The sequence below is a fragment of the Budorcas taxicolor genome, chromosome 4 (genome assembly GCF_023091745.1).
Source record: "Budorcas taxicolor isolate Tak-1 chromosome 4, Takin1.1, whole genome shotgun sequence".
Classification (NCBI taxonomy): Eukaryota; Metazoa; Chordata; class Mammalia; order Artiodactyla; family Bovidae; genus Budorcas; species Budorcas taxicolor.
The window spans coordinates 46,041,338-46,068,357 of NC_068913.1; the positions used below are offsets into that span (position 1 = coordinate 46,041,338).

At 37.8% G+C, this 27,020-nt stretch overlaps 1 protein-coding gene across 1 annotated transcript in view; it reads left to right on the forward strand.

Moving 5' to 3' along the window:
• The window catches only part of FAM185A (family with sequence similarity 185 member A), a 71,333-nt gene that overhangs the window by 42,464 nt on the left and 1,849 nt on the right, over positions 1-27,020 (forward strand). The window contains exons 6-7 of the mRNA XM_052639166.1: positions 5,590-5,685; positions 9,584-9,718. Of these exons, the coding sequence (XP_052495126.1) occupies positions 5,590-5,685; positions 9,584-9,718 (231 nt within the window). The remainder of the gene's footprint in view (positions 1-5,589; positions 5,686-9,583; positions 9,719-27,020) is intronic.

Below are 27,020 nucleotides of genomic sequence, written 5' to 3' on the forward strand. Positions count from 1 at the left end.
TATCTCCATGGTTCCTTTTAAAAAGAATACATGTAATTATGGTCCTTTAAATCTAGTTTAGATAATATAATTGATCTGCTTCTTAGGTAATCTCCACAATCATTTGGATTTTATATATACATTATAACCTACATACAAACGGAGAAGGCAGTGGCACCCCACTCCAGTACTCTTGCCTGGAAAATCGCATGGACAGAGGAGCCTGGTAGGCTGCAGTCCATGGGGTCACTAAGAGTCAGACACGATTGAGCAACTTCACTTTCACTTTTCACTTTCATGCAATGGAGAAGGAAATGGCAACCCACTCCAGTGTTTTTGCCTGGAGAATCCCAGGGATGGCAGAGCCTGGTGGGTTGCCGTCTATGGGGTCTCACAGGGTCAGACACGACTGAAGCGACTTAGCAGCATAGAAAAACCCTGTTCTTCCTAATTTCCATAATACATTTAGAGCTCTCTTAGAAGCTGAAGCTCTATTTAAAAAAAAAATTGATTCAGTTCAGTTCAGTTCAGTTGCTCAGTCGTGTCCAACTCTTTGCGACCCCATGAATTGCAGAGCGCCAGGCCTCCCTGTCCATCACCAACTCCCGGAGTTCACCCAAACTCATGTCCATCGAGTCGGTGATGCCATCCAGCCATTTCATCCTCATCCTAATTTTCCTTAGACTTATATTTTTAAAAACAGTATCTTTCCTCTGGAATACCTGGTCATCTTCCATTTTTAAAAAGTCATTAAGAGAAAGCAGGGCTTGATAGTAGATAATGGTGGAATAGAAGTTGCTCATCCAGCCTTACTTTGCCTGTTCTATGTTCCCTCTCTTGGAAGGCACTGCCAGAAGCTGTGTACTGGGAATTATATGTTTTAAAAAGGGATATTTTCATAGTTTTTTTTTGAGAGGGTGCTGGTAGTAGCAGTTGCTGTTTCTTATAAGCCCAGCCTGCTGTAAGCTACCTTTCTAACATAGAATACCTAGGGGCAGGACATTAATTTAGAAAATTTTCCTCAAAGTGATCTTGAAATTCTGCCTTTGCAAATCCTTTACATCCTGTATATAAAATTTGTTCCTTGTTCTTGAAATTAGTGTAGCTTTGGAAGTATAGGGATCAAATTGCAAAATCATTATCTTTTGTGTTGCTGTTCCTTAGTTATCTGCATGTTGAAATGAGGTAAAATTATAAAAATTCAGAAGAACTTTCTGAATGCGTTTGAACAATTTCAGGAGAATTCTCCCTTTATCTGAAAGAAAATAGAAAAGTTTGGAATTTTAGCCTTTTGAGCTTAGTTGTTATTCTTTGCTTAATAGCAGAGTATATGTTACAAATATCTATTTATTTGGTTATATGTAGTGTTAGCTGGTAGCTGACATCGGTTTTTCCTTTTTGTGTGTGTAATTTTCCAGGAAGACTCAGTGGTCTCTGTCAGATGAACACAATCTTTTTCCAAAGTTGTGGTTATAGAAAACTCTCTGTGGGATTTTATTTATTCCAGTCAGTGTCTGTACTAGTAATGTTTGTTCACTTAATCTCTAACGCTTTTTTCCTTAAGACTTCTTCCAAGATCTATAATAGAATTATCTGTTTTATGAATCTCCAAAAAATGAAATTCTATGAATGAAACCTTAATTTGACTCTTGGTAGTACGTGAACCATGAACTTCCAGATGTTCAAGCTGGTTTTGGAAAAGGCAGAGGAACCAGAGATCAAATTGCCAACATCCGCTGGATCATGGAAAAAGCAAGAGAGTTCCAGAAAAACATCTATTTCTGCTTCATTAACTATGCCAAAGCCTTTTGACTATGTGGATCACAATAAACTGTAGAAAATTCTGAAAGAGATGGGAATACCAGACCACCTGACCTGCCTCTTGAGAAACCTATATGCAGGTCAGGAAGCAACAGTTAGAACTGGACATGGAACAACAGACTGGTTCCAAATAGGAAAAGGAGTACATCAAGGCTGTATATTGTCACCCTGCTTATTTAACTTATATGCAGAGTACGTCATGAGACACGCTGGGCTGGAAGAAGCACATGCTGGAATCAAGATTGCTGGGAGAAATATCAATAACCTCAGCTATGCAGATGACACCACCCTTATGGCAGAAAGTGAAGAGGAACTAAAAAGCCTCTTGATGAAAGTGAAAGAGGAGAGTGAAAAAGTTGGCTTAAAGCTCAACTTTCAGAAAATGAAGATCATGGCATCCGGTCCCATCACTTCATGGGAAATAGATGGGGAAACAGTGGAAACAGTGTCAGACTTTATTTTGGGGGCCTCCAAAATCACTGCAGATGGTGACTGCAGCCATGAAATTAAAAGATGCTTACTCCTTGGAAGAAAAGTTATGACCAACCTAGATAGTATATTCAAAAGCAGAGACATTACTTTGCCGACTAAGGTCCATCTAGTCGAGGCTATGGTTTTTCCCGTGGTCATGCATGGATGTGAGAGTTGGACTGTGAAGAAGGCTGAGCGCCCAAGAATTGATGCTTTTGAACTGTGGTGTTGGAGAAAACTCTTGAGTGTCCTTTGGACTGCAAGGAGATCCAACCAGTCCATTCTGAAGGAGATCAGTCCTGGGGTGTCTTCGGAGGGAATGATGTTGAAGCTGAAACTCCAGTACTTTGGCCACCTCATGTGAAGAGTTGAGTCATTGGAAAAGACTCTGATGCTGGGAGGGGTTGGGGGCAGGAGGAGAAGGGGACGATAGAGGATGAGATGGCTGGATGGCATCACCGACTCGATGGACGTGAGTCTGAGTCAACTCTGGGAGTTGGTGATGGACAGGGAGGCCTGGCATGCTGCGATTCATGGGATCGCAAAGAATTGGACACGACTGAGCGACTGAACTGAACTGAATTAATTTTTAGTTCCATTCATTAGTTCCATTAAAGTGAAGAATGAAGTTGCTCAGTCGTGTCCGACTCTTTGCAACCTGGTGGACTGTAGTCTACCAGGCTCCTCTGTCCATGGGATTCTGCAGGCAAGAATACTGGAGTGGGTTGCTGTTACATAGCTTTTAAAATATTACCTTTGCTTTCTCTTTTGAAAACACATCTTGAATTTTAATTTTTTTGACAGCCTCCAGTGGGTAGGCCAGTATTAGAGCTCAAGACTTATAACATGAGTGTATAATTTATTAATGGATTAGGATATAATTACTCATAATTACTGTTGTTTATGTCCCATGTGAAGAGAAAAAGAAGTGAAAAGCATTGTTTATGAGATATATAAAAATTTTGTGGGTTTCCTCTAGTAATAGCAAGAAATTAAATATTGTTTCAAATATTTTGCTTTGTTGAGCTTGGGGTAATACACATTTTGTAGTTTTTTGTTTTTGTTTTTTACCATAATATATTTTTACTTGGCTTCTTTAGGATGCAATAAGAAGTTTTTCTTTAGGATGCAGTAAGGCAGGAGAAGGGGATGACAGAGGATGAGATTGTTGGATGGAATCACTGACTTCATGGACATGAGTCTGAGCAAGCTCCGAGAGTTGGTGATGGACAGGGAAGCCTGGCATGCTACAGTCCATGGGGTCACAAAGTGTCGAACACTGCTGAGTGACTGCATTGAATTGAATTGATTGAAGAAGTTTTTATAGAAGTTTCTCTTGGTACCTGAGGAGAGAAATATTCATCTTTGTCCAGCTGCTACTGCTGCTGCTGCTAAGTCACTTCAGTTGTGTCTGACTCTCTGCGACCCCATAGACGGCAGCCCACCAGGCTCCGCCATCCCTGGGATTCTCCAGGCAAGAACACTGGAGTGGGTTGCCATTTCCTTCTCCATTGCATGGAAGTGAAAGTGAAGTCATTCAGTTGTGTCCGGCTCTTTGTGACCCCATGGACTGCAGCCTACCAGGCTCCTCTGTCCATGGGATTTTCCAGGCAAGAATACTGGAGTGGGTTGCCATTGCTTTCTCTGCCTATGTCCAGCTAGTCCACGTCATATACCTCCAGTGGCTTAACTTCCCAAATTCAGTGTTCACTTGTGACACTTAAAAATTAAATACATTGGATCTGATAAATGGCATTTTGAATATAGGTTAGAGATAAATTATAAATTATCTTGAAGTCACATTTTAAACTATTTATTCGCCAGTTTTTGTCTTTGTTTAAAGTCTTAAACATTTATTTTAAAGAAGAATGATGGTTCCTTTGTGAGTATACAAATTTTTTTCCTTCACATTTTATAAAAAGTGTATAATTTTTGGCATTATTTTCACCGTACTCCCTAATTTGTTTCTACCTTCAAGTAATAAAAGCATCTAATAAAATATGCTTTTTACAAGATCTCTCTAAAAAATATGCTTTGATCTTCAAATAGGACAATCAAATAGACAAATTAATAGAAAGGACAATCGAATAGAAAAACTCAAAAGTTCTGTTGCTGTGGGAAAGGATGAAAAAGGAGAAGCTATACAGCACCAACTCTTCACCACAGTTATCTTACTTCTTTATCTGACTGTCAGCATTCCCTGAAACTTGAAATATTAGATGATTGAAAACTGGGGTCAGTGATGACAAAGGGAAATCTGAGTGTCAAACCAGGACCACCTTAATTATGATTTTCCTGCCTTGACTTAAAGATAATCTGTTCAGTTCCCAAAACTTGAAATATTTAGATATAAATGAACTTCACCCACTTCCCATGTCATTCCTTCCCCTCCACATCTCTCTAAGAAATACAACAAAATCTTATGTAATGTAGTCTTTCACTGTTAGCTGCACTTTTTAGTACTAGCTCATTTGCTAAAAGGAGAAAATATAAGAGTTTTTATTTTTATTAACTTTGCTACTACTTCTATGTGACTGTATGTGAGATAGAATTTGAAGGGTTAATGCGGCCACAATAAGGAAAAAGTGGAGATGTACTGCTTGCAAACAAGATGTTTTACCAAGAAGATGGACACAGCCTTGAGATTAATGGTCCCTTGCAAATAAGGAAACATTCCCTTCTTGTGATAAGGGCTCTGGACAGACTCTGCAGTAGGCCGGAATTTCACTCCCTTTTGCTGTATGATAACATTTATGCACATGCGCTGTACTGAACAAGGTTGGTCCATACAGTCTGGAATTCTGCCCAGGGGGGCTATATAAAAATAAACTGCGAGCCTGCTTGCTTGCGCAGTTATTATTTTCCCTCTGGCCAGAGTGTGTCTGTCTCTTGTATGTCTTGTATGTTTTATGTCATTTCACTCGTAATCTCCAGAAATCTCCTACAGAATTCTTTAGTAAATATTGAAAGTTGATAATAAACTAAATGTGTCAATGCTGCTTAATTTTTTGGGTTGTCATTACTTCCATAATATCCTTCCTACGAATTGGGTTTTAGATTAAATATGTTTAGAGTTAAGTTTTGGAGGTTACTGCAGACATAGGGATTTCCTTATTAGTTACCTAAGTGTAGATTTGTAGACCTCTGATTCTGTTTTCATTTTTAAAGCAAAACATGGTATGGTTACAAGGAAAATAGAAAACCTTCAGGACTCTTAGCTCCTTATCCTAATGCTGAAGTAGAGCCTTTTATTTCAAGTTTATAATTCCAGTTACTCAGATAAGAATGATTATGCTTATGCTTCTTTCTTCCTCCTAGATTCGTCTTCTGGATGTCTAAATGCTTTGGCTCAGCAGGGTGCCATAGATGTTTATGTCAGCCAACTGGGAAAAGTGGAATTGAAAGTCCATAAAGGTTAGCTAAGTGAAATGTTTTATTTTGACATATGATATTAGGAAGATTTTATGTAGTGTTCAGGAAACAGATGGTCAAATTATCTACACTGACAGAGATTTCAATAAAATTTTTCTCTATTAGAACCTGATTTAAAGACTGGAATACTGGCCCTCTAGACCAATGATCTTTGAAACTTTTGGAATAGATGGCCATGAAGACTATCTTTTTTTCTTTTTTGTATTACAAACAAAAATGTTGTAACTTATTGAGTGTTATTTGGAATTTTTCAGTTTAATGTCTAAAATAAATACTCTTTGGAGGGAAAGAGTTCTCATACATTCTTTTGGTAGCTTTCCTGTTCCCTTGTAAGAGGACTTTCTCAGGCCATTATGCTAGAATAATACTTTTAAAGGTATGATCCTAAAATAAATGAGTCACCAAGAAGGTTCTCTAAAGTGATTATTAACTAAGTCTCTTGTAGCAGGGGTCCCCAACCCCTGGGTCACGGACCAATAGTGGTCTCTGGTCTGTTAGGAACTGGGCTGCACAGCAGGAGGTAAGCAAAAGACCCAGTGAGTAAAACTTTATCTCTATTTACAGTTACTCCCCATCCCTTGTGCTTTGGCCTCATCTCAGGAAAACAAGCTCAGGGCTCCCACTGATTCTGCATTATGATGAGCTGTGTAATTATTTCATTATATATCACAATATCATAATAATACAAATAAAGTACACAATAAATGTAATGTATTTGAATCATCCTGAAATACCACCCTCTGTCCCTGGTCTGTGGAAAATTTGTCTTCCACAAAATCTGTCCTGGGGCCAAAAAGGTTGGGAACTGTTTTAATATCAGACTTATGATGTGTCTCTTTCTGTAATCTTATTTCTAATACAAATAGCTTATTCTAAGAGTTCAAGTCTTTCATAAAAAATTATATACTTTTTAATCACCTGAAGGCTGTGAATATACAAGTCTTTGTATGCATGCATGCACATAGATGTACACATGCATGGTGATAAGTGACTTGGGGACTTGAAGTAGCTTGGCTATAGGGGTTTAAGTGATCTGGGTTTGGAAAGTTAAGAACCATACCTCTATATAAAATTTTTTTAGAGAAAATCTGGAAGCTCTTGCATATAGACGAGAACATGGCTATGTTTATAACAAGGAAAAAACCTCCATAGAGACCAGTTGTTCCTGTTGTTAGTAATTTCTTTGTCATGTTGGTTTGGTACTGTTTTTGTTCATTGAGGCTCTCTTCTCAGTATCAAAATGAAACTACGAGCATAAATATGTGAAACTGAAGTTATTGCTGATACACAGGTGGTATTTGATTTCTCAAGATCACATTTTTTCCTTTTAAATAAGATAATATTATGTTCTCACTAAATTTTTAAGAGCTTCAATAATACTATTTAGGATATTTTGTAAATGGCAAAAAATTCATATAATTGCATTCTTGTATTGTGAAGACCCAAGGGAAAAAACCAATACTACATTTAATGTAACTAGTAACAGTAAAAACATAGTTTTGGATAGCTCTTACATGGAAATCATTTACTATTTTATATGAATGGGCAAAAAAGTAAAAGCAAACAAAAAGCATTGTTAATCTTCATCCACTTGAAGTATTTTTAACTATTATTTGGATTGTTTTTCCAGTAACTTACTGAAATAGCACATGATATTGCAAGATTTGATTGGAATTACAATTTTATGTTTTCTCCTATTGGGACCATGATCCTGGCAGAAGCATAAAGATAACTGGAAACAAAGTTTTCTATTCAGGTCTCTTAATTCTCACTAGACTTGGGAACACCAACTTTCTGGAGTGATGGAAAGTTTTCACAATTCTGTTGCTTACTAGTTAGTAAAGACATCTGGAATCCTTTCCAGCTCTGCCACTCTCTTGCTGAAGGGTTTAAGAGCCAACCACTTGAGTCTCCTCTGCTGTCCTTTCAGCCCCTGTGGTCATTTTGCCAAGTGAAAAAAACTGTCACAATGCTTATTTCCTCTCTTCCTATGAAAGTTAACATTGAATTCACTTGAAAAGGCTGTGTTTAGGCTTGAGAGTCAGAGTCACATCTGAAAACTGACTTTTCCACTTAAAATTTTTACTTGATAAAGCCTTTAATCTTAACCATATAATATCCCTTCAATAAATGATGCTATTGTTAGTATTCACTTTTTTATTTTTAAAAAATGGTATTGATGTCAGTAGCCATGAAGCAGTTTTTGAAGTGAAAAGAGGTTGAAGATATAATAGGTGCTGCCCTTTCTACAGAAGATAGTGTTAGAGATGGCACTTAGGGTAGAGCTTTCAAAAATCGTGAAACTTCATTCACAGATAGGAATGGAGTTTTGATAGTGATAGTTTTTGCTCTTTAAGCCTGTGGAGAGATGAGGGTAGAACTCTTTGCATCACTTAACATTTTTAAGACTCCCACAGATTTAGAGTCCCTTTATTTAAGAACAGAAAAAAAAAATATGTTTTTAAAAGTATCGCATTTCATGTATTTAGAGATAAAGTTTTAAAACCTTTGGAAAAGGTTTTTAAAATCCATTATTTTCTACATTTTAAAGTATATTTGGTAGAAGAACATGTATCTTCTATTTATCCTGACATTTTCCTAGTTTGCTTTTGAATTTTCCTAAAGCCCTCATAATTTGTTTTTATGGGCAGCTCCTATTTAAGTAGCTGACATTGAAACTCTGAAAAGCAATTTGTTTTTTAAATAAGATAAACCAATTGTAGTAATGTGCTTTGTTCTCCCCTTTTTGAGGAGTAAATACTGAAGTTCATCAGGTTTAACTCCAGATTTCCAGCTCCCACTAGAAATGGTAAGAAGATACAGAATTACTTAGGAAAACGTAAGCTGATGTTAACCAAACTGGAAAGCACACAATGACCCATAAACAAAAGCCTTCTAGAAGAAATCTTTACAGCATTCACAGTAGTTGTCATCCTGACCTTCTTTGTGGACAGAGATGAGGTTACTGTTTTATGGGAAGGGCCTCTTATTTATTTGATATGTAAAAAATGGAGAAAGAAAACTCTTGAAAGGAGAATGTACTGGTGAATTTTCACTGCAACCCATGTAATTGTTTTGAAAAATGACTCCTCCTTAACAGGTGTTTTGTTGTTGTTTTGGTAAGATTGTAGTAGAAATAAAGTTGAGTGTCTTGCTTCAGGTACCCCAAAAGAAGTCTGTAATCCATTAAAAGAAACATTAGTGAGTTGAAATCTAAATATTCCTTTTAAAATTTTTGTTATTGACCCTCCCCTCCCCCACAAACAAGGTACTACTGAAAGCATAAGAGCTCAGGGTTCTAGTTATGTTATAGTGATCAGTGAGATCACAAGTCTGGTAATACAATGAGGTAGCAGTGTATGAAATACCGCAATGATTAAGAGCACTGGTTTGTTGTCATTGCAATGGATCTTGATTCTAGCAATAGCTGTCATGGAAACTTGAGCAAGTTCTTACCTGTAAAATTGGGATTACAGTAATACCTCATAAAGTTGAGAGGGAAATTAAAAGATGATGTAATGAAGGTGTCTGGCTCTTAGTAAATGCTCAATTAATGGTAAATTCTGTCTATAAGCTGCATGTCTATTAAACTCACTTTTCTAGTATTGGACAAGCTGGCTAAGACTATTGGCAAAAGAAGAAATAGTAGTTCCTAATGGCCTAGTGGCTCATATTCTTGACAAAAGATATTGTGATTGCCTTGGAAATAAGATGTTGACCACCTGAGAGTGAGGTTAAGGTATTGCTATTTAAATCAAATATACTGATGAGTAAAGACAGACTATTGGGAGCAATGTTACTCTTTAAATAATTTTTATAATAGTCTCCAGTACTTTTCATTTCTTTGCATTAAATAAGCTCTTCATTAAATTCATCACAGGCTCTATTCTTGTCAAGGTTGCATCTTCTCTTCAAGCTTATTTACAGTTATCAGGGAAAGAGATTGATGTGAACTCAGATGTCCATGTTGAAGAAATGAATGAAGCTCACAGAGATGATGGTGTGATAATTACTGGTAAGGAGACTGCATTTTGCTATGTAAGATGAATAGTCATTGTCCGTCTATAAGTAGAAATATGTTATACTTAACTGCAGCTTTAGTCTTTTATTCTTTTATGTTGTCACATAGTGATGTTTGACACATTTTTCTTCCAGCTGCTTATCACTAATACAATTGCAGGCATTTAGTCCTGTCATTGGATAAAGTAGATTTTAAAAACTTTCCTGTCAAAGAGATTTCATTTATACATTCATCCATCAATATAAATTTGAGTTGCTTCTACTTCTTGGCTACTGTGAATAATGTTGTCATAAACATAAGTGTGTGAACTTAGCCTTTAAAAGGAAGGCAATCTTATTATATGCTTACAACATCAGTGAACCTTGAGGACACTACAGTAAGTGAAATAAGCCAGTCACAGAAAGACAAATAATGTCTGATTACGTTTACACGGGATATGTAAAGAATGAAAATAGAGAGGAAAGTGCGGAGTTGTTCAGCAGGTATAAAGTTTCAGTTTTGAAAGATGAAAACGTTCTGGATATCTATTGCATAACAATGAATATACTTAACACTACTAAACTGTAAAATTTAAAATAGTTAAAATGATTATAATTTGATAAAATGACTAATTTTTGATTATAATAAAAAAATAAAATGGTAAATTTTATTTTCTGTGTTTTTTACTATAACCAAAAATCTCTCTTTTTGGCATAGTTGCTTTCTAACTCTTGGTCTTAAAAATCAATTACAGTTGACCCTTGAATAACAGAGAAATTGTGGTCATTGGTCCCCCACCCCAGTGCAAAGTCAAAATTCCACCTGTAGCTTTTCAGTCAGTCCTCCCTATTAGTGGTTCCACAGCTGTAGACTGAACATACTGCAGATCATGTAGTAATGTTATATGTATTATTTTTTAAAAATCTGTGTGTAAGTGGATTCACATAGTTCAAACTTCTGTTCTTCAGTTTGAACTATAAACACATATATTATATTGTAAGATATGAAGTTAACTTTGTGTAATTGTAATAAATAAATAGGAGTTTGGTATGGTATTGTGCACATTGTAAACTTGATTTTTTAGTTTGACAAATTCTTAATTCCAAAAATATGTAAAGTTTTTCCACGTTTTTTTCTAATTACCTTTGGCTATACTGATAGTGAAGAGTTGACTCATTGGAAAAGCCTCTGATGCTGGGAGGGATTGGGGGCAGGAGGAGAAGGGGACGACTGAGGATGAGATGGCTGGATGGCATCACTGACTCGATGGACGTGAGTCTGAGTGAACTCTGGGAGTTGGTGATGGGCAGGGAGGCCTGGCGTGCTGCGATTCATGGGGTCGCAAAGAGTCAGACACGACTGAGTGACTGAAATGAAGTGAACTGATACTGATAGCTGATACTACCTCAAAAAATATTTATGGTATGGATAATACATTTATATAGTAAAAAAATATATGCAAGATTGTTTTAAATTGCTGGTCTCTTACTTTCAAATGCATTTCTAATATCCTGCATTTGCACTATCCTCACAGTTGCTGGTTTTGATATCATATTTGTGTGTGAATGATTCCCTATCTTTATTTTATGTTTGTCTTTATTGGTGAGCTTTCCTATTTGTAATTTGTTTCTAATTTTTGCCATATAGAGAAGTTCTTTCAGCATTTGTTTCAAAGCTGACCTGGTGGTGCTAACTTCTCTTAAATTTTGCTTGTCTATAAAGCTTTTGATTTCTTCATCAAATCTGAATGAGAGCCCTGCTGGGTAGAGTATTCTTTTTTGTGGGTTTTTCCACTTTCATCACTTTAAATGTATCATGCCACTCCCTTCTGGCCTGGCAAGTTTCTGCTGAAAAAATCAGCTGATAACCATATGAGGATTCTGTTATATATTGTTTGTTGCTTTTTTCTTGTTCCTTTTGATATTTTCTCTTTAATTTTTGTCAGTTTGATTAATATGTGTCTCAGTATGTTCTTCCTGAGATTAATCCTGTAATGGACTCTTTGTACTTCTTGGACTTGAGTGTTTCCTTTCCTGTGTTACAGAAATTCTAAACTGTTATCTCTTCAAATATTTTTCCTCCCTTTCTCTCTCTCTTCTCTTTCTGGGACCCTTATAATGCGAATGTTGGTGCATTTAACATTGCCCCAGAGATCTCTGAGTTTGTCTTTATTTCTTTTCATTCTTTTTTCTCTATTCTGTTCCACAGCAGTGATTTCTACCAATTGGTCTTCCAACTCAATTACTCATTCTTCTGCCTCTTTTGTTCTGCTTTGATTCCTTCTAGTGTATTTTTCGTTTCAGTTATTGTATTGTTCATCTCCATTCTTTAAGGCTTCAAGTTCTTTATTAACCATTTCTTCTATCCTCTCAGTCTGTGTGCCACTCATTTTCTGAGATCTTGGACCATCTTTACTATCATTTCTATCAATTTTTTTTTCACGTAGTTTGCCTATTTCTACTTCACTTAGTTGTTTTTCTGTAGTTATATCTTGTTCCTTCACCTGGGACATATTTTGCTGCTATCTCATTTTCTCTGCTATCTGACTTTCCATGTTTGTGGCTTGTTTTTCTCAGCCTCGTAGTTCTTCTTAGTTCTAGTATCTGCCTCCTGGGAGGTGATGTTGGCCTAAGGTCTTGGGCAGGCTTCCTGGTAGGTGGAATTGGTGCCTGTCCACTGGTGGGTGGAGTTGGGACTTGTCACTCTGGTGGGCAGGGCTGTGTCAAGGAGTGTATTTATAGGCAGCTCTTGGCTCAGGACCAAGAAACAGAGAAGAAACAGTAGCCCTCATGGTCAACAAAAGAGTCCAAAATGCAGTACTTGGATGCAGTCTCAAAAACTACAGAATGATCTCTGTTTGTTTCCAAGGCAAACCGTTATAATATCACAGTAATCCAAGTCTATGCCCCAATCAGTAATGCTGAAGAAGCTGAAGTTGAACAGTTCTATGAAGATCTACAAGACCTTATGGAACTAACACCCAAAATAGATGTCATTTACATTATAGGGGACTGGAATGCAAAAGTAGGACATCAAGAGCTACCTGGAGTAACAGGCAAATTTGGCCTTTGAGTACAAAATGAAGCAGGGCAAAGGCTAATAGAGTTTTCCCAAGAAAACGCCCTGGTCATAGCAAACACCCTCTTCCAACAACACAAGAGAAGACTCTACACATGGACATCCCCAGGTGGTTAACACTGAAACCAGATTGATTATATTCTTTGCAGCCAAAGGTGGAAAAGCTCTATACAGTCAGCAAAAACAAGATCAGGAGCTGACCGTGGCTCAGATCATGAACTCCTTATTGCCAAATTCAGACTTAAATTGAAGAAAGTAGGGAAAACTACTAGACCATTCAGGTATGACCTGAATAAAATCCCTTATGATTATACAGTGGAAGTGAGAAATAGATTTAAGGGACTGGATCTGATAGATAGAGTGCCTGATGAACTATGAACATAGGTCCATGACATTGTACAGGAGACAGGGATCAAGACTATCCCCAAGAAAAAGAAATGCAAAAAACAAAATGGCTGTCTAAGGAGGCCTTACAAATAGCTGTGAATAGAAGAGAAGCTAAAGGCAAAGGAGAAAAGGAAAGATATACCCATTTGAATGCAGAGTTCCAAAGAATAGCAAGGAGAGATAAGAAAGCCTTCCTCTGGGATCAATGCACAGAAATAGAGGAAGATAAGAGAATGGGAAGGACTAGAGATCTCTTCAAGAAAATTATAGATACCAAGGGAACATTTCATGCAAAGATGAGTACAATAAAGGACAGAAATGGTATGGACCTAACAGAAACAGAAGATATTAAGAAGAGGTGGCAAGAATACACAGAAGAACTATACAAAAAAGATCTTCATGACCCAGATAACCACGATGGTGTGATCACTCACCTAGAGCCAGACATCCTGGAATGCAAAGTCAAGTGGGCCTTATAAACCATCACTATGAACAAAGCTAGTAGAGGTGATGGAATTCCAGTTGAGCTAATCAAAATCCTAAAAGATGATGCCCTGAAAGTGTTGCACTCAATATGCCAGCAAATCTGTAAAACTTAGCATTGGCCACAGGATTGGAAAAGATCAGTTTTCATCCCAATCCCAAAGAAAGGCAATTCCAAAGAATGTTCAAACTACTGCACATTTGCACTCATCTCACATGCTGGCAAAGTGATGCTTAAAATCCTCCAAGCCAGACTTCAACAGTATGTGAACCATGAACTTCCAGAGGTTTAACCTAGATTTAGAAAGTAAGGCAGAGAAACCAGAGATCAAATTGCCAACCTCCTCTAGATCATCGAGAATGGAAGAGTTCCGAAAAACATCTACATCTGCTTTATCGACTGTGCCAAAGCCTTTGACTGTGTGGATCACAACAAACTGGAAAATTCTTAAAGAGATAGGAATACCAGACCACCTGACCTGCCTCCTGAGAAATCTGTATACAGGTCAGGAAGCAACAGTTAGAACTGGATGTGGAACAACAGACTGGTTCCAAATTTGGAAAGGAGTACATTGTATATTGTCACCCTGTATATTGTATTTTGTCACCATGCTTATTGAACTTCTATGCAGAGTACATCATGTGAAATGCTGGGCTGGATGAAGCACAAGCTGGAATCAGGATTACCAGAAATATCAATAACCTCAGATATGCAGATGACACCACCCTTATGGCAGAAAGCGAAGAACTTAAGAGCCTCTTGAAAGTGAAAGAGGAGAGTGAAAAGTTGGCTTAAAACACAACATTCAGAAAACAAAGATCATGGCATCTGGTCCCATCACTTCATGGCAAATAGATGGGGAAACAGTGGAAACGGTGGCAGACTTTATTTTTTTGTGCTCCAAAATCACTGCCAATGGTGGCTGCAGCCATGAAATTAAAAGACCCTTGCTCCTAAACCTAGACAGCATAATAAAAAGCAGAGACATTACTTTGCCAACAAAGGTGCGAAGAACTGACTCATTGGAAAAGACCCTGATTTGGGGCAACATTGAAAACAGGAGGAATAGGGGATGACAGAGGATGAGATGGTTGGATGGCATCACCAACTTGATGGACATGAGTTTGAGTAAGCTCCGGGAGTTGGTGATGGATAGGCAAGCCTGGCGTGCTGCAGTCCATGGGGTCACAAAGAGTCTGACACAACTGAGGAACTGAACTGAACTGAACTGGCTCAGGACAACTTTATGCAGCCTGTCTGCTGATGGGTATGGCTGTTTCTCTAGCCCCCACCCAACCCCAGTCCCCCTATCTACCCCCCAACCCTGCCATTAGTTGTTTGTCCTGAGGCATCCCAGCACTGGAGCCTGCAAGCTTTTTGGTGGGGTTGGATCTCAGTGTCAAAATGTTGACCTCCAGGAGAGTTCACGTGGATGATGATTGTTCACTGGGGCATCTGCCACTAGTGTCCTTGCCTCCACAGTGAGCCACAGCTGATCCCTGCCTCCACTGGAGCCCCTTAAAAATCCACCAGTAGGTCTGGCCTAGGCTTCTACGGAGTCACTGGTTTTTCCTGGGTCCAGTACACATGAAACCTGTGTGCACTCTCTGAGAGTGGTTTCTGTGTTTTCTCAAATCCTGTGGAGCTCCTGTACTGCAGCCCTGCTTTCATTCAAAGCCAAATGCTCTGGGGGCTCCTCCTCTTGATGGTAGACCTCCAGACTGGGGAGCCTGGTGTGAGGCTCAGAACTCTCACTGCTATGGGAAGACCTCTGTAATGTAATTATTTTCCAGTTTGTGGGTCACTCACTCAGCAGGTATGGAATCTGATTATATTGTAAAAGCTCCTCTTATACCATCTTGTTGTAGCTTCTCCATCTTTGGGTATAGAATATTATTTTTGGTAAGTTTGAATCTTTTGTTGATGATCGCTCAGCAGTTAGTTGTGGTTTTGGTGTTTTCATGAGAAGAGGTGAACTCAAGTCCTGCTGCTGCACAATCTTGTCTCTAGCGCAGAGGACACTGAAATGAAAGTGTGTATATGCATGTATGCTGTAGGCTACCCATGAGATATTCTTGAGAAAAAGGAAGTATTTGTGATGGTGGTGGTGGCAGTGGGGTGTCTTCTTGAGATCAAGTTTCACAATATTTAACAGCCACTATATTAAATCTTGGCAGAGAGTAGAGATTATTTGGGGGGAGGGAGAATTTTTTTCCTCAGAAGTAAAGGAATCTATTCAATGACAAAAAAAATCAAGTTTTGTCTTAGATATTCATTTTATATATCATAAAAGTTAAAAAGGCAGTCTTAAAATCATAAAATATTAGCAAAAAGTGTAGCAGTAGTAAAAAAATAACACCTGTACAATTTCAGATTCACTCTGTGCTTAATGGTCAGACTCTTGGTTACACAGAGAAAATCTGATGAAAATTTTAAGTGTTAAATGTGGTAAAAATCAATTTCTTGTGATATGATATCTTGGATTTGATAAAGAACCAATAGAGTTCCATTTTTTGGCCCTCTTAATGTAAAGTAATAATACAAATTCATTTAATAATGCTCTGAATGATAGCATAATCAAATTATTTTGCATGTTAGAATGTTTGAATTATAAATATTTTTTTCACTTTTCATTCTGTAACTCATAAAATCATGCATTTCTGAAATTTAGATTTAGTTTAAGTTCCTTTTCAGAACCCTATTCTCATCATTTCAGCCTTTGAAAAAAAGACCTCATTATATCCTCTAAGAATACTTAGTACTCCTGTCATTAGATAAAATCATTATTTGCAGACCTGATATCTTTTATTAAGTTCTTGCCCGTTTCCATTCCACTAAACAGGTGCCACTTCAACTTAATATATGTAAAAACAGATATTATCTTTTACTAGGCTAGTTCTTCCTCCTCCTGTCGTCTCTATTTCCCTCTTTTTGGTCAGTCATTCAACAAACATTTATTGAGTCAGGTACTGCTAGAAATTAGGAGTGCAAAGATAAGGTAATAAAGCATGGTCTCTGACATATGAGAAGCTTATGTCCTAGTGAAGCAAGATAGACAAACCAATGAATATAATAAAGTGGAATAAATGTTGTAATAAAGGTATGTGCATGGTACCATGAGAGCATGGAAGTGGCACGTCTAAATTATACTAGCACTGTGAATTTGAGGAAGTAAGACAAGTTCAATATAGTAGAGTGTAGCGAGGGAGGGGCACAGTGGTATAAAAGGAGGCTGGAGAGTTCAAGAGGGATCAGATCATAGAGGGCTAATTTGGCTTTTATAGCAAATGCATTTCAAAGGCACTGAAAGGCTTCAATCTGAAGTTCATATAATCAGATCTGTGTATTAGAAAGATCACAGAACTTCCTATGGTCCAGTGGTTAAAATCCACCTGGCAATGCAGGGGACATGGATTCAAACCTTCGTCTGGGAAGAGTCCACATGCTGCAGGGCAACTAAGTCCATGCATCACAGCTAGTGAGTCTGCATGCTGCAGAACCCATGCTCTGCAACAAGAGATGCCACCCATGATGATAAGCCCATGCACCACTACTAAAGAGTAGCCCCCTCTTGCCGCAACTAGAGAAGGCCCCTGCACAGCAGTGAAGACCCAACACAACAACAACAACAACAAAAGAAAGGTTACTGAATGTTGAGTGGGGAAATATTGGAAAGGACAGTGGTGGGTGAAGGAAAAGTTAATGATCATTAACAGGTTATCACAGTAATTCAGAGGAAAGAGTTTAGTGGCCTGGACTCCACAATGATCTATTTTAAACCAAACAAGTGAATAAAAAACCTTTAATAAATTTTGGTTGAAAAACATAGATACAAGTATACCTCATTTTATTGTACTTTACTTTATTGTACTTCACAGATACTGTGTTTTTCACAAATTGAAGTTTTGTGACAATTCTGCATGGAGCTTGTATATTGGTGCCATTTTTTTCCAGAACATTTGCTTCCTTTGTGTCTCTGTATCTCATTCTGGTAGTTCTCTCAGTATTTTAATTTTTAAAATTGTTATTATATGTGTTTTGGTGATCTGTGATCTTTGATGCTACTGTTAAAATTGTTCTGGGACACCATGATGATCTCCCTATGACACATTGAACTTAATCAATAAAGGTTCTGTGCCATCTGATTGCTCCACCAATTGGCTGTTCACCTGTCTCTCTCCCTCTCCTCAGATCTCCCTGTTTCCTGAGAGACAACATTATTGAAATAGGGTAGTGAAATAACCCTACAATGGCCTATAATAAGTGTTCAAGTGAAAGGAAGAGTTCTAAGGAACTCTTAGAATGAAAGGAAGAGTTCTAAGTGTTCAAGTGAAAGGAAGAAACTTCCAAGTGAAAGGAAGAGTCCTAAGCGTTCAAGTGACAGGAAAAGTTGCATATCTCTCACTTTAAATCAAAAGCTAGAAATGATTAAGCTTAATGAGGAGCACTTGTTGAAGCCAAAATAGGATGTAAACTTGGCCTCTTGCACCAAACAGGTAAACAAGTTATGAATGCAAAGGAAAAGTTCTTGAAGGAAACTAAAAGTGGTACTTCAGTGAACACATGAATGATTAGAAAGTGAAACAGCCTTATTGTTGATACGGTGAAAGTTTTAGTGGTTTGGATAGAAGATCAAGCCAGCCACAACATTCCCTTAAGCCAAAACCTAATTCAGAGCAAATCCCTATTCTCTCCAATTCTACAAAGGCTGAGAAGGATGAGGAAGCTACAAAAGGAAACTTTGAAGTTAACAGAGTATGGTTTAAGGAAAGAAGCCATCTCCATATCTTAAAAGTGCAAGGTGAAATAGCAAATGCTAATGTACAGACTGTAGCAAGTTATCCAGAAGATCTAACAAAGGTATTTAATGAATGTGACTGCACTAAACAATAGATTTTCAATGTAGAAGAAACAGCCTTATATTGGAAGAAAATTCCATCTAGGACTTTTGTAGCTAGAGAAGTCAATGTCTGGCTTCAAAGCTTCAGAAGACTTTATGAGGGTCCAGTGCAGCTGGTGACTTAAAGTTGAAGTATTGTTCATTTTCCATACCAGAAATCCTACACAGCTTCAGAATTTTGCTCAACCTACTCTGCAGGAAAGACTAGAGATCTCTTCAAGAAAATTAGAGATACCAAGGAAACATTTCATGCAAAGATGGGCACAATACAGAGCAGAAACGATATGGACTTAACAGAAGATATTAAGAGGTGGCAAGAATACAAAGAACTATACAAAAAAGATCTTAATGACCCAGATAACCACGATGGTGTGATCACTCACCTAGAGCCAGACATCCTGGAATGCGAAGTCAAGTGGGCCTAAAGAAAATAGAAAAAGCAACAGAATTCCAGAAAAACATCTACTTCTGCTTCATTGAATATGGTAAAACCTTTGACTATGTGGATCACAACAAACTGGAAAATTCTTCAAGAGATAGGAATACCAGAACACCTTACCTGCCTCCTGAGAAATCTGTATGCAGGTCAAGAAGCAGTAGTTAGAACTAGACTTCGAATAATGGACTGGTTCCAGATTGGGAAAGGAGTACATCAAGGCTGTATTTTGTCACCCTGCTTATTTAACTTCTATGCAGAGTACATCATGTGAAATGCCAGGCTGCATGAAGCACAAGCTGGAATCAAGACTGCCAGAGAAATATCAATAGCTTCAGATATGCAGATGACACCACCCTTTATTGCAGAAAGCAAAGAAAAACTAAAGAGCCTCTTGATGAAAGTGAAAGAGGAAAGTGAAAAAGTTGGCTTAAAACTCAACATTCAGAAAACTAAGATCACAGAATCCTGTCCTACCTCTTCATGGCAGATAGATGGGGAAATAATGGAAACAGTGACAGACTTTATTTTGGGGGGCTCCAAAATCAATGCAGATGGTAACTACAGCCATGAAATTAAAAGACACTGCTCCTTGGAAGAAAACTATGACCAACATAGACAGCATAATAAAAAGCAGAGACATTACTTGACCGGCAAAGGTCCATTTAGTCAAAGCTGTGGTTTTTCCAGTTGTCATGTACAGATAGATGTAAGAGTTGGACCATAAAGAAAGCTAAGCACTGAAGAATTGATGCTTTTGAACTGTGGTGTTGGAGAAGACTTTTGAGGTCCCTTGGACTACAGGGAGATCCAGCCAGTCCATCCTAAAGGAAATCTGTCCAAAATATTCATTGGAAGGACTGATGCTGAAGCTGAAGCTCCAATACTTTGGCCACCTCATGTGAGGAACTGACTCATTGGAAAAGATGCTGAGAAAGATTGAAGGCAGTAGGAGAAGGGGACGGTAAAGGATGAGATGGTTGGATGGAATCACCAACTCGGTGGACATGAGTTTGTACAAGCTCTGGGAGTTGGTGATGGATAGGGAAACCTGGCGTGCTTCAGTCCATGGTGTCACAGAGTCAGACAGGACTGAGCGACTGAACCTAACTGATTCTGCCTGTACTCTAGAAATGGAACAGCAAATCCTGGGTTTGTTTTGCACATCTGTTTACAACATGGTTTACTGAATATTTTAAGCTGTTTTAAGCTGACTGTTTTTTTCCCTACTGCTCAGGGAAAAAAAAGAAATTCAAAATATTGCTTCTCAGACAATGCACCTGGCCACCTAAGAACTGTGATGGAGACATACAATGGTGTTAATATTATTTTCCTGCCTGCTGATACAACATCCAAGTTGATGTGGAGTAAATTCAACTTTCAAGTCTTACTGTTTAAGAAATAAATTTCATAAGGCCCTAGCTGCCAAAGATAGTGATTCCTCTGATGGATCTGAGGAAAACAAACTGAAAACCTGCTGGAATGGATTCATCAGTCTAGATGTCATTAAGAATATTTGATTTCATGGGAAGAGGTCAAATTATCAACAGTGAGAAGAATTTGGAACAAGTTGAATCCAACCCTCATGGATGACTCTCAGAGGTTCAGGGCTTCAGTAGAGGAAGTAACTACAGATACAGTGGAAATGCAAGACAGCTTGAATTATAAGCAGAGCACAGAAAGATATGACTAAATTACTGCAGTTTCATGATGAAACTTTAATGGTTGAGGAATTGCTTCTGTGAATGGGCAAAGAGAGTGATATTTTTGAGGTGGAATCTAGTCCTGGTGAAGATGCTAGTAGACTGTTGAAATTATAACAAAGGATTTAGAATATCACACAAATTTAATTGATAAAGCAGGAGCAAGCTTTGAGAGGATTAGCTCCAATTTTGAAAGTTCTACTGTGGGTAAAATGGTGTCAAACAGTATTGCATGCTATGGAGAAATTGTGAAAGGAGGTGTCAGTCAGTAGAGCAAACTTCATTGTGATTTTAGGAAATTGCCATATCCATTAAATCCTTCAGCAACCACCTCCCTAATCAGTCAGCAGCCATCATCATCAAGGCAAGACCCTCTAAAGGGTCAAATAATGAGCAATTTTTAGCAATATTTTTTACTTTACAATTTACAGATTTTTATTATACTTAAAAATGTATCAAATTTTAAATTATGATTGTAAATGGATGCTGTGAGGAAGATGTATGCTTACCTCATTCGCTATTATGATGCTTCTTAGCCCATTTAATTATTTTTTGTGTTATTATGTCTTATACTCTAGCCTCTGTTTCCTAAACCAGGAAGGATCAAATTGCAGAACAAAGTTTATTTCCTGCTCACAGCCCAAGAATCAGATTTCTTTTGGCGAGTGGCATATGATACACGGAGACTGGGCCCCAAATGGATCTGTAGATTGTCTCTGATATTAGATTAAATCCATGAGAGTGGTAATACAGAGAGATTTCAGATAAAGATTTCAGCAGTCTTTTGTAGAGAGAGCTGTATGAACAAGTTATTAAGTTTAGAGAACCTTTATGTTTCATTTTTATTTCAAAACTGGTGCTCAAAAGTCCACAGATCTCTTCTATGAACTGGATGTAATAATTTAAGAGGTCTTGAAAATCAAAACAGATTGTTTTTTCTGTAGAGATTTCCAATCTGAAACCCAGTTTTGGAAGTAATGAGCAGCTTTATATGTGAGTTGTTATTATAGGCAGCTGAGCTCAGCTCTTCTGGGCCTTCGTTACAGAGTCTGTGAGGCATAGAAACAGAAATACCCTATCTGCTAAGAGGTCTGGATTGTATCTGTAGCGTGATTTCTATAAGAAACCATGCCAGTAAACTTTAGTTCCTAGGGCTCAGGCTTCCCACAGGGTTAGCATGTGTCAGCCTGTAATTTTATTTGATTTCCTGCTCCATGGTTTCCCTTGTTGTTGCCATCACTGATAAATAAATGTATGTTGTATAATTCTTAAAGTGACTTATAAATACGTGCTATTCTAAGGTCAAAAGAAAGCCTGGAACTCTTAGGCTAAAACACTTACCTACTAAAGAGTTATGCAGAGTGTATTCTTTGGGATATATTCTCTGATCCTTTTGAGATCCTTGATTCTAAAGTTTTGTGTTCTATCCATATATGATAGGGCTTCCCTGGTATCTTAAATGATAAAGAATCCGCCTGCAATGTGGGAGACCTGAGTTCGATCCCTGGGTTGGGAAGATTCCCTTGACATGACAAGGGCGTGGCAACCCACTCCAGTATACTTGCCTGGAGAATCCCCATGGATAGAGGAGTCTGGTGGGCTGCAGTCCATGGGGTCACTAAGAGTCAGACACGACTGAGCTACTAAGCACAGCACAGCATGTATATATGGTAAGTTGGATAGGTGGTAAATAGCTTAGGTCAGATATTTCTAGAAATAAATTGACTTCTCTACTAAGTTTTAAACTGGATTCACCAACTTAAATTTGAAACCTCCCCATTGTATATCAAGCCATTCTCTAAGACCAGAAGTGCATGTGGTACAAAGTTCTTCTGTCTTAAAAGCGCCCCAATTTAAATGATTAGAGAGTATTAAAAATAAAATATGTTGTCAGCCAAACAATTGTTTGTTTGACATTGTCTGCATGGTAGGGAGAGTGGTATTAAATATTACTGGGTTCACTTTTAGTCAAACTGTAAATGTAAAGCATGATAAAAGTAAGTTCATTTGGGATCAAAATAAACTACCAAGTCAGAAGAGAGTTCTCAGCTTGTTTGTATGCCAGAAACTTATATATTTAATGGTATTGTGATTTCTATTGGAAAACTAGTTCATTGGTTGGAAAAGAGGTTGAAATAAGACTAAGCCCAGAGGATGCCACTTTTAAGAGCTAGAGACAATATTTTCTTTCCAAACAAGAAAAAAAGTCTAGTCTTTCGATATGACTCATAAGAATAACTTTTTTTTTAGAACACACAAGTTTTGGGTTTCTTCCAGTTTATAGCATTTGGAGAAATGTTGATTTGTCAGTCATGTAGATGTGCTTCAGGATGACAAGGAAGAAATTTGGCAGCATGGAAGAATGCTATAGGTTTATGGCTGGCTGCTTAAAAATACGTTGACAGAGAGTTAGTGTAGAAACTGCCTTCAGATTATTTGTGCTATTAAGGTATTTTTGTTTCTCCATTTTGTTTAAGTTTAACTTCCTGGGAGTGTATTAGATAGATATCAGCTTTGTTTGTTAAGGTTTACCAAAAAAGGAAGGTCAGGTTTTGTTTCTATTCATCCGCAAACTTTACCTGTTAAGGACAGATTGTGAATGTTAGATTTTTCAGGCTACGTATGGTTTCTGTTGTGTATTCTCTTTTTTTTTTTTTAATAACCCTTTAAAAATGTGGAAGTCATACTTAGCTCTTGGCCTATAAAAACAGGCCTCAGGCCAGATTTGGTCTGTGGGCCATAATTTGCTGACTCTCTAGACTAGAGATCAAAGTGCAGACCCCAGTCTTAGAGCATGTAAACTCTGTGATGCCTGGGTTTGTTTCTTTTTATTTTGTTTTCATGTTTATTTTGGTCATTCAAGAAAGACTGAACTGTAGCCAAATCTTAGCCTGAGGAAACTCTTCCCAGTAATGAAGAAAAAAAGATTTGTGCACATAGAAGTATAATAATGTAAAATTTAAGAAACAGTACAGCCATAGAAAATTTAAGATAGCAAGTGAAAATACAAAAACATGTTCAATATCGCTAGTCAATCATGAGATATGAATTAAAACCAGAATGAGATGCTACTACATACCTATTAGCATGGCCAAAATAAGAAATACTGATAATATCAAATACTGGCAAGGATGTGGAGAGATTGGGTCTCTCCTGCATTGCTGTTGGGTGTGTAAAATAATATAGCCACTCCTGAATTCAGTCTGTCATTTTGTTAAAAAAAAAAAAAAAAAAAAAACTAAGTGTGAAACTACCATATGGTCCATATGACATTCCTGGGCATTTACTTTGGAGAAATGAAGCTTAGTGTTTCACATAAAAACCTGTACATAGGTATTCATAGCTTTATTTCCAATAGCCCAAAACTGGAAATGACTAAAATATACTTGTACCAGTAAATTGTCACACACACTGTGTGATATGTCCATACATTGGAGTACTGTTCAATAATGAAAAAGAACGATCTATTAATACAACTTTGCTAGAACCTAAAGGCATTATGCTGAGTGAAAATAGCCAGACTAAAATTGAATTTCTAGAAATGAAAGCTGCTTTATCTGAGATGAGAAATACAGTTGGTGGAATTAGACACAGAATAATATTTCTTGGGCAAAACTGATTAATTGTATACTTGCTCAAAGCCTAGTCTACTGTTGACTTTGTTATTAGCCATGATAATTGAGAGAAAATACAATGATGGGCAGCATTAAACTAGCTCAAAAATACTTTCTTGTAGAAATTTGTTAAGATGTCCTGGGTTGCACTTTTGTCAAAGGAAGACTGTATGTAAACAGTTTAAGAATGTTGACAACATTAAAATATTTGGCATGTGCTTGTGTTTGGTATTAGAGCTTTTGTTTGTGAAATACATAAAATAATAAGATTTCAAAGTAATTATTTTCATGCTTTTTCTTAAGTGTATAATTTATTTTCTTAGCCAGCTGGTAAGCTTTTTGAGGATATTAGCATGTCTATACATTGTTTAAACCTCCCTAAGATATTTAGCATGGTGCTTCCCACTTTGGGTGGTCATTAGTGTTTATAATATAAAAGAGGGGATCCTCCAACTGTGATGCAGTGAAGTTTAATCGGATCCCAATAAGACAGCACCAGAATTATCCCTCTGAACCCAATGTAAATAAACTCAATTACAGGGCTTGGAGTGGGGAGTGCTGGGGTAGGTGGCAGGAAGAAGCTCACCTTAGTCAAGATGCTTAAGCCTATTTTTAAACAAGAGACAGAAATTTTGCCAGTTACCTTACAGCCCTATCCTTGTCCATGGCTAATGCTGATTAGATCAGGTTCATTTTGGGTTTAAATAATGTGTTCAGTTCAGTTCAGTCACTCAGTCGTGACGGACTCTTTGCGACCCCATAAATTGCAGCACACCAGGCCTCCCGGTCCATCACCATCTCCCGGAGTTCACCCAAATTCATGTCCATCGAATCGGTGATGCCATCCAGCCATCTCGTCCTCTCTCATCCCCTTCTCCTCCTGCCCCCAATCCCTCCCAGCATCAGAGTCTTTTCCAATGAGTCAACTCTTCACATGAGGTGGCCAAAGTACTGGAGTTTCAGCTTTAGCATCAGTCCTTCCGAAGAACACCCATGACTGATCTCCTTTAGAATGGACTGGTTGGATCTCCTTGCAGTCCAAGGGACTCTCAAGAGTCTTCTCCAACACCACAGTTCAAAAGCATCAATTCTTTGGCGCTCAGCCTTCTTCACAGTCCAGCTCTCACATCCATACATGACCACTAGAAAAACCATAGCCTTGACTAGACAGACCTTTGTTGGCAAAGTAATGTCTCTGCTTTTGAATATGCTATTTAGGTTGGTCATAACTTTCCTTCCAAGGAGCAAGCTTCTTTTAATTTCATGGCTGCAATCACCAAGTGTAACACCTCACAATTAGGTATTTAGAAATCAATCAATCCTATAAATGTCCAACTTGAATATTTATATACTTGGGTAAATTTGAACATGGCAGATTTTGAGAGCAAATGCATAAGTTTAAAAACATCCTGAGAATAAACTTTTTTCCCCAATTAATGGAAGCCAGGCCACATGGGGATAGAATAGTCATTTCCCATTTCTTGGTCAAAAAATATTACCTGATTTTCATTGGCAAAGGGAATTAAAAAAGGAACAAGGTTTCTGCAACCCCAAGTTCCAATCCTTGTTACAAGATTTTTGTAGGAAGGAATTTATAAACTTTACAAATTAGAATTAGAGTCTCCATAGATTCAACCCAAAGTTCAGAGCTTTTAGTAAATTACTTCTTGGCAAGAGAAAGCTCTTTTCCAGCAAGCTAAATGGAACTTTATAAACTGCCTTGCTTGTGAGTATTTTTCATAAGCTAAAATCACTTGTATGTTCTGTTTATTAATAGTAATAGCACTGCATGGTCTCTATTGCTGCAGAAGGAAATAGGTAGATTTGGCTTCTCTTTCCATAAGCAAGCAACTCATGATTGGGGAGGTAAAAGTTCTTACTTTTTAAAAGATTGTACCTCCCCAATCATGAGTTGCTTGCTTATGGAAGGGAGAAGGGGATGACAGACAATGAGACGGTTTGATGGCATCACTGACTCAATGGCCATGAGTTTGAGCAATCTCTGGGAGATGGTAAAGAACAGGGAAAATGGGCTTGCTGCAGTCCATGGGGTCACAAAGAGTCAGACATGACTGAGCGACTGAACAACAAAAGATCTTAGGTATTTGGGAAACCCTTATTAATTTTGACACTTTACTATTGTTGCTAAACTGTGTAAAAAAATAATAGTTCTAATTATTCGTGGTTGTTTTAACAATTGGTATTCAGAATTACCAAAGAATTGATGCTTTGGTACTGTGGTGTTGGAGAAGACTCTTGAATGTCCCTTGGACTGCAAGGAGATCAAATCAGTCAACCCTAAAGGAAATCAGTCCTGAATATGCATTGGAAGGACTGATGTTGAAGCTGAAGCTTTAATGCTTTGGCCACCTGATGTGAAGAACTGACTCACTGGAAAATACCATGATGCTGGGCAAGATTGAAGGCAGGAGGAGAAGGGGATGACAGAGGTTGAGATGATTGGATGGCATCACTGACTCAAGGACATGAGTTTGAGCAACCTCCGGGAGATGGTGATGGATAGGGAAGCCTGGCGTGCTGCAGTCCACAGGGTTACAAAGAGTCGGACATGACTGAGCAACTGAACTGAACTGATTCAGAATTATCAGTTCTTTCTTCTGTGTTTGTTTTAATTACTAGAAAAAGAAATTCTATACTATAGAAAAACTGTTGGTTATAGATACCTTGAAATAATGATCTATTAAATGCAGTATA